The 9,195-nt window shown below is 39.8% G+C and overlaps 1 protein-coding gene across 2 annotated transcripts in view; it reads right to left on the reverse strand.

Annotated features, from left to right (window-relative positions):
* Positions 1-4,054: 4,054 nt before the first annotated feature.
* Positions 4,055-9,195, reverse strand: part of kcnc3b (potassium voltage-gated channel, Shaw-related subfamily, member 3b) — a 45,794-nt gene continuing 40,653 nt past the window's right edge. For both annotated transcript variants that reach the window (XM_056737875.1, XM_056737874.1), the window contains one exon: positions 4,055-5,479. In XM_056737875.1, coding sequence (XP_056593853.1) covers positions 5,466-5,479 — 14 coding nt within the window. In that variant the 3' untranslated portion in view covers positions 4,055-5,465. The remainder of the gene's footprint in view (positions 5,480-9,195) is intronic.

Below are 9,195 nucleotides of genomic sequence, written 5' to 3' on the forward strand. Positions count from 1 at the left end.
CATTCCTCTTTACAAAAGTGTTTCAGTTCAGCAATATTCTTGGGATGTCTGGTGTGAATCGCTCTCTTGAGGTCATGCCACAGCATCTCAATCGGGTTGAGGTCAGGACTCTGACTGGGCCACTCCAGAAGGCGTATTTTCTTCTGTTGAAGCCATTCTGTTGTTGATTTACTTCTATGCTTTGGGTTGTTGTCGTGTTGCATCGTCCATCCTCTGTTAAGCTTCAGTTGGCGGACAGATGGTCTTAAGTTTTCCTGCAAAATGTCTTGATAAACTTTGGAATTCATTTTTCCATCGATGACAGTAATCCGTCCAGGGCCTGAGGTAGCAAAGCAGCCCCAAACCATGATGCCCCCTCCACCATATTTCACAGTTGGGATGAGGTTTTGATGTTGGTGTGCTGTGCCTTTTGTTCTCCACACATAGCGTTGTGTGTTCTTTCCAAACAACTCAATTTTGGTTTCATCTGTCCACAGAATGTTTCGCCAGTAGTGCTGTGGAACATCCAGGTGCTCTTTTGCAAACTTCAAACGTGCTGCAATGTTTTTTTTGGACAGCAGTGGCTTCCTCCGTGGTGTCCTCCCATGAAGTCCATTCTTGTTTAATGTTTTCCTTATTGTAGATTCGTCAACAAAAATGTTAGCATGTGCCAGAGATTTCTGTTAGTGTTTAGCTGACACTCTAGGATTCTTCTTCACCTCATTGAGCATTCTGCGCTGTGCTCTTGCAGTCATCTTTACAGGACGACCACGCCTAGGGAGTGTAGCAACAGTGCTGAACTTTCTCCATTTGTAGACAATCTGTCTTACCGTGGACACATGGACATCAAGGCTTTTAGATATACTTTTGTAGCCCTTTCCAGCTTTATGTAAGTCAACAATTCTTGATCGTAGGTCTTCTGAGAGCTCTTTTGTATGAGGCATGGTTCACATCAGACAACGCTTCTTCAGAACAGCAAACTCAAAACTGGTGTGTGTTTTTTATTGGACAGGCCAGCTTTAATCAACACATCCAATCTCATCACATTGATTGGACCCCAGGTTGGCTGACTCCTGGCTCCAATTAGCTCTTGGAGAAGTCATTAGCTAGGGTTTCACATACTTTTTCCACCCTGCACTATGAATGTTTACATGTTGTGTTCAATAAAAACATGAAAGTGTATAATGTTTGTGCGGTATTAGTTTAAGCAGACTGTGTTTCTCTAATGTTGTGACTTAGATGAAGATCAGAACACATTTTATGACCAATTTATGAAGAAATCCAAGTAAGCCCAAAGGGTTCACATACTTTTTCTTTCAACTGTACATTCATTTACACCTCTATTTATGTAACAATTACCTCGTTTCTGTTCTTTGTATTTTTGCTGAGCTTTATTAGGAGAAACACTTGATGTAAATGTTGATTCTTAAATAAACAACTGAGAACTTCTGAGGGATGAAAGAGCTACATCTGAGCAACAGATAAAAACACTCATAAATGAAATCATCTGCTCTCATATGGAGCGTAAGAGTTTTGTTTTCCAACAGAAGACGCACATGAAGGTTGTTAATCACTTTAATCATATTGATTATTGATCGGGATGATTGGCAGTGGTCAGAGAGGTGGTGATTGCATATCTGTAATTCAAGTACATCAAATGAAACTTAATTCACAGGAATGATCAAACTGACACTGAGTACAAGAGCAGGCACAGAGAAAGAAATGCAGACAGATCCACCATTCCACATCATTCAAGAGGGCAGTGTGATATCACAAAAGAAAATGAATCAACAGATTAAGCAATGAAACCAAATTATGACGTGATACACCAGAGCGGCCATGTGTTCTCGCTGGAAGAACATGCTTTAAAAGATTCATTCTGTGACTGAAGTGTTCTGAATGAGTGGTCTTCTAAAATCTAATCCAGCAGGCTTTTTATTGATATATATGTGTGTGTGTGTGTGTGTGTGTGTGTGTGTGTGTGTGTGTGTGTGTGAACAATGTGGTCTTAAAAAAACATAAACAACCTTTGATATGAGACAAAGTGAAGAACTGAAAACCCAAACTCTGTAGAAAATATAAACTGTTCAATAAATTGATCAACAAAATAAGTTAGAAAACTATAAATACGCACAACTTTGGAACAAATAAAAGAAAGATCTGGGCTCTAAGGGTTCTTTCTGGGGTGGGACGGACCCAGTGACCCAGCATGAAGACATCTCGCTTTCACATGGTACCAGTTTCCAAAATATAAGCCATTTCATATTGTCAAAGGTGGTGTTTCCACCTCCGTTCTCTGCGTTCCACATATCATCTGATGATATCAGTAGACCTGGAAACTCTCAAAGCCGTGACACCAGACCGCTACCTGCCTCAAGCTTCACGCTGTCTCTCTTTCGAACTTTATTCTGGTTTCTGTTGACTTCTCAATTAGCTGACGCGCACCATCTAGAGTTTTGACCCTTACAATGAGGTCTAGCCTCAGATTCAAGGGTACTTGGTTGATTCGCTCCCTTCATGAACAGCTGACGTGCCTTGCATAGTCCATGTCATTACAACATCATGAATGATTCAAACAAGTTTACGAAGCTCTGCTTTAAGCTCCCTCACTTATAAACGTGTTTATAAACCATAGACATACACACATAGATGCCACATTCAAAGCATTTTGGTGCAGTCAACACTCACTGCCACGATGTTGTATATCCTCAGATTGGAAGAATGTGTTGGTTGTCTACAGCTGATGTGTGCATTTAATAGGTATAATGAGGATCAGTCTACTTGCTCTCGTGTGTTCAACGACCAGCTTTGACTGTTGAGAAACAGACGGCATCTATGTATATGTGTGTCTGTGATGTTAAACCATTCATAAATCTGCCTGTCATGTTATCATAGTCGGTGGAGTGCTACAACGCTAAAAGGTGTAAAGAAAGTCTTTTTCCTCAAATTATGAAAAATAAAAGAATAAGGTGTTGCTGTGTCTATGTTTGCCTGGAAGCTCACACTTTATTTCCCGTCCCAACGGCTTGTGAAGAAATAGACACGTTTTCATTGCTTTGATTCAGAGGATCAACTGTGCTTTTGCAGGTCTGTGTGAAAAACCAAAGGCTATTTTCTTTTAAATGGATCAGCAACGGCAAGCGGGCAGGCAGAAGTCTGGTGCGGATCTGAGCTTTCTCACTTTACACCTGAGATAATAGAACATCGCTTTCCCATCCTGTACCCATTCACAAGGAAGATGCTGAGATTATTACGAGTCTCCTCTTCGCCTTGCTACAGTCTCTCCACTGAGAAGAGCTCTGGATTATCATTCGTATTATTGCCAATGAGAGAAAATGAAGAGAATGAAATGCCTTCGGCCCCTAAGCATGCTGGGAAAAGGGGCCGTATCCCACTTACAGAGGGTTCTAGAATCAGCACAGTTGTTACCATGGCTACAGAGGAAACTAATGCTGTACACAGACGAACATTAGCTGAACATTTCAGGTCTACAGAATTAAAAACACACTGCTCAGCCCCCTTCTACATACATAGAGATACACGAGTGAAATCGACATGTCCTGCGGCGTTCTGATGGAACGGATGAAACATGTCAACCAAACAGGAACATCACATGGGGCAGTATGGAGCAGATTCGGTGGCATTTAGATTTCTGTCTATTCTTAAACTAATAAGTGTGTGTGAAGCTCGCAGTCAGAATTTATTCACATTTTCTTCCTATTTCAAAACAAAATATAGCTCTTTTAAATATATTATTTTCTTAAATATCCATTGCATATCATGTTTTTTTATTTGTTCATTTCATTAACATCTTTACTGTTAATATATTTTTTCAATATTATTTCCGCCCTTCTCACTTCAACTAAGGGCTGGCAGATAATACAGTCATGCAAAGTTTTCATGCTGGTAAACAAAGTTACAAAAATGCATTTTAATATTTTTTCCTCTCTCCATGTTGGCTTTTTTGTTATTTGTTTTTTTCTTCATATTTTGACATCTGTTTTCTCACAGTTCAGTCTATGATCTAACCATCATGATCCCTCCCTCCCTCCCTCCCTCCCTCCCTCCCAAAGAGCGAATTTCACCCTTTATTGTATTCTTTTTCATAATTCAAGTTCGTTTTGCATTTGTCGCGTCCCCTGTGAACCATGAAGATGTTTTTGCAACTACATAACATATCAAAATATAAATTCTTTTTTTCTTTGTACATTTATTCTCCTTGATTGGTTTGGCGTGACCTCGTCGAACGCTCCCTCTGATCGGTCGAGAAGAAGCAACAGTGAGAGACATCAAGCCAATAGGAGAGAATAGAGGTGGATGACGGAGGGAAACTCTGAAGGCAGTTTTTAGTTTAAAGTCTAACGCAGACGATTAATGGACAGGTAGCATCTTAAGAATGTGTTTGTTTGTGTGTTTCCCTGACCTTTCAGAACAACACAACACAAGAAAAGTAAACAAACTTACGCTTGTTCTTGGTCCGAGCACTCTTGCGTGTGCATGCGCATCATCTGTGGCAGCATCAATTAGCTCTACGTAATACAAAATAAATTATTAACCAAATCACAAAATAATTCTCTATAATCTCTGTAATCTAGGAACAAGAGAGGCTTAATGTGGGAATTTTTGGGGGGTTCTTTTAAAGGACCCTAACCCTGGCAGTACAGCCAATCTGTTGGCGTTTAAAGGGACAAAGACGTCACGCTTTGATCCGGTTTGGGTTGTTTTGTGCCTTTTTAACTCTCGTGCGTTATTTGGTCAGAGGAAACGGACTTCGGTCTGTCGGGACCGAGCGACCGTATGTTTCGATGCGGTCTCCCCTAAACTCACGGGGAAAACTGGAAGACTGTTTGGGAAAAGCGACGGCGTTCGCTTCCCCCGCTTTAGTTTGACTCAAGAAGAGAGAAAAGTCTGGTTTTCTCGGACGGCAAAAGGAAACCACCACACGGCGAAGCACAGACACATTTGGCGGCTAAAATGCGACAGTGGGGACAACAAGAAAAAGGTTGTGCATGACTAAGCCATATTTAGTCATTCTGTGCAAACTGTCAAAGAACTTCAGTCTTTAAAAAGGTTGTTGGAGATTCTCCCAGCCAAGAAATGCTACAGGGTCTTAGCAGAAATGCTACATCATTATCTGAACTTGGTCCTTCATTCTCACATATAGACGAATATACAGAAACCAGTGTGGCAGTCACGTGTTTTCACTGGAATGTTTTACTTAAAGAGTCGGTTGGTTTGGTTCAGTGTGTCAGTGCATGTTTAGAGTCAGTCTGTCTCAAGGAAGAGGAGTGATCCGGGATTTTCCGTGAGGTTGCTTTGGTTACCGTGTGAAGATCCGGCCTTGGAAAAATCCCCTTTCCGTGTTTTTTTCTTTCCAGCAACTCCGACATTCCTCGCATGTCCAGTGTGTGGATGGTACGGCCCCATCGTCAAAACGGTTGAGGATTCGGCGACTCACCGCGTCTCCTTAAAAGATTGGCCAAACGCTAGAAACTCAACACTGCGGACAGAAGCAGACACATGACGCAGCCGTTAGACCAGAACGTGCACACATCAGATGCTGTGAAGGTATAGAAATAATGAACGACTTCAAACTAAAAAAAAAAGGTGCAGATAGAAACTATTGACACAAACACGAAAGACACAACACTGGTTCTACACACATAAATGTAAAGATCAACGGCATGCACTGAACGTCATGTATCTTCACAGGGGTGAAAAAGTCCAGTCCCGGACACGCGCACGCACAATTCACCTTGTTTTTGGCATGGACGGGCGAGGAAACATGACTACATTTTGCCAATTAATGTGAGATGTTGACTGCAGGAATGGAATAGTCCACCCCAGATACATTAAAGACATAAAATGTACATCATCGCTGAGAAATGAAACTTAGAGATTAAGACGGTAGAAAGCTGGGGAACGTTTACCTGTGGATGGCTGGGAAAAGTAAAGCATGTACTGTAAAAAGTGTGTTAACAGATCATTCATTGAACTATTCTAGCTGTAAACTTGATCATTTATTCATTTTCAAGCGGACAGCATTTGGGATTAGAGGAGCAATAACATTTACCTCTTATTTCCACTAAAAGTTAAAGTTTGTGTACATACAGTAATGATCTTTCAAGTATACAAAAAGCTCTTTAGGCAAAAAAACATTTAATTAAAGGGACAGATCACCCACAAATGAAACACTCTCAGTCTCAAGTTGGTCCAGATCTGTGTATATAAATGTCTTTGCTCTGTTAAACACAAAAGAAGATATTTGGAGGAATGTAAACAATTCTGTGGCACTTTTGACTGCCATTGTCATTTTTTCTACGATGGCAGTGACTGGTGCCCAAGAACTGTTCGGATACAAGCTTTCTTCCAAATATCTTTAAGGTGAATACATTTTTGGGTGGACTATCCCTTTAACATCGTTTTAAATGATTACCAGGGTGCATGAAAAATACTGTTCATTATTTTACATTTACAAAAACAACCTCACGCACTAGACATCACACTCAAACACACATGTACACACTGTAAACCCCCAAAACAATACACAAACACGTCTGTGAATAAATATCAAACCCATTTCAAGAAAAACAAGTATGTCAAAAGAGAAAAGCATTGGAGATGAGTTTAATGAGCATTCACACAAGTGATCTAGAAGCTTTGCTTTGAAAGGTGAAGCTAGTTTAATCTAGCTAGTGTGGCTCTCTAAAACAACACTGTTGTCTGAATTATCCTCATAGAGGGCTCTTGCTTTTTAATATAAACATGTGTTTTAGTGAGCGGACAGTGTTGTGTACAGTACAACTATACTTCACAGAGCTTGTTTAAACATCGAAACACCAAGAACAGCACAATAGACACATTCACAAATGGAAGACAGATTCTTATCTCATCATTAGAGATCTGTGACTACTGCAGAGGTGAAGAACACTTGAGTGACAGGAGTCTCTGGTTCACAGTGAATGAGGAGGTGAGCTGGCGTCATGAAGTACATCTCAAGTTGACGGAGACATGATTGTGAGGTCCAGGTTTGCATGATTGAGGGGCCATGTTTAAAACAAAATGGCTCCTTGTGGATGTATTTGCGGTTGGTGGCCAGTACTCATAACATCGAAGGAAAACCAGTAACATACAGTCATCTACTTATGACGTCTTTGCAATTATTGCAACATGTTTTTCTTTTTGCTATTTCAGGAAAGTCTTTCTCAGAAATGGCTTATTTACTTGATTTTCTTATGATTCTGGAAGCACTCGGTCACATGGCCCTGAATATACTGAGATCTTTGAAGTCTATTTCTACAACTGAAAAGAAACACAGTAACACGGACGTATATATCATATACAAATGAAACTGTCATGTAATGTTTTTGAAAACAAAAACAGTTTGTCTTTGAAACACATGCAAAAAAGAACAAAAGAACCACTTTAGGACATTAACATTGATACATCACACAAGAAATTCTCCTAAAACCCATAAACATCTTCATCCCTATACTGTCATTTCAGGATTAAACACATGCTCACATATAGAAACAGGTTTGTTTGCAGCATTATGAGTTAGTGAATATTGCATGTTTTGCATATACGTATATGTGTGCATGTATATGGACAAGGGTTTGCTCAATTTAACTTTTTAAGAGCAATTTTTAAGTCTAACACATCACCAACACTGTGCACAATGGCATGAGTGTGAAAAAAAGAGTTAGGTTTAAGTTGACTTGCAAGGGTTAACTTCGGATGTGGACGAAATTTGGCAAGTTAGATTATAATGTGGAAAAATACAAAATATAAATAAATGCAAACGAATAAGCAAACAAACGTGATGAAGCCAATGCAGAAACAAAACTAGAACAATATTAATGACAAATAATCATTTTTCCACTCATTATATAGGTTTGATTCAATGACAATTCAATAAAAAAACATGTAGAGTTATGTGTGATACACATTTGTGATCTAGGTGCAGAATAATGACTGCATATATACAATATTCTTGCATTAAAAATTCTGCCTAACTTTTTTATACAGTGGAGAATGACAATAATTCAGAATTTGAGGCAATAGCACAAGATGGAAGGATTAAGCAAACAAAATAAAAGAGCCTCCGTTCCGTCTAAGGTAAACTAATAATGTACTACGGGTAAAGATGGAGAAATAAAAAACAATCGACACATCTACTGCACTGACCTTTGACCCGACAGACCTATTTCTCTATATTAACATCAGTCTTCATCTACACCTGCGTGTGTTTTTATGAACAGTCCATCCTGCCTTTCTTTTCTCCTTTCCTGAGTCGTTCAGTCTCTTTCTGCTACAAAATGGAGGGAATGGGCGATCGGCAGCGGCGGAGGGGTCCCGGGGCCTCGTAAGGGTCGTAGGGCATGCTGGTGATGGGGGTCAAACGCAGGGCTGACCCCGTCATTCCTGATATGTTGTTGAGGCTACGAGATTTCTCATAGCCGATGGCTGCATTGAGTGATTTATTGGGTTTATAGATGAGATTGGACCAGTTCGGGTTTAAACATTTTGGTTGATGTGAGTGAGAGATCAAAGAAAGTTTAAAATGGGGTTGGGGTTAAACAGCATGGGCGATGGGTTGTTATTGGCGTCACATGATGTTACAGTGCGGTCAATAAATCGATTTGGGTGACGGTGAAGAAGACGGAAGGCAAAATATCAACACAAATATAAAATGAATGTGAAGCAAAATTCACATATAACACATATAACAGATCAACAAACAGACACATACACACACACACACACAGAACAAGACAGGACAAAACAGGAAAGTGACAGTTATGAAAATTGTCATACATTAGTTTCTAAAAATTCCACAACACAGAAGAGCACAGAGGTCTTCATACACTCTCACTGGTTAAAGAACACTATAAAGTTGATGTCGCTGTTAAGTGTTTGAGTTAACCAGTGGTAGTTAAACAGGGCAGGTTAAACAAGACACAAATAAGAGCTGCTAATGTTGCTCTTCAGACTGAGAGACGGACAAGAAAACCACAACAGCCATTCAGAGACAAACTAGAAGATTCTCAACATGTACTCCAGATTTAAAACCTTGTGAGCTGCCTCGCTCACGTCTTTTATTTAGTTGTGGGCATAGATTATTTTTTTTAATCTAGATTAATCTAGATTAAAATGGCTCATTTGAATTCTGCCGAGGGCATTCAGAATATGTGTGCTACCCAAATAATGACTAAA

This window comes from Triplophysa dalaica, chromosome 23, assembly GCF_015846415.1.
Source record: "Triplophysa dalaica isolate WHDGS20190420 chromosome 23, ASM1584641v1, whole genome shotgun sequence".
Taxonomy (NCBI): Eukaryota; Metazoa; Chordata; class Actinopteri; order Cypriniformes; family Nemacheilidae; genus Triplophysa; species Triplophysa dalaica.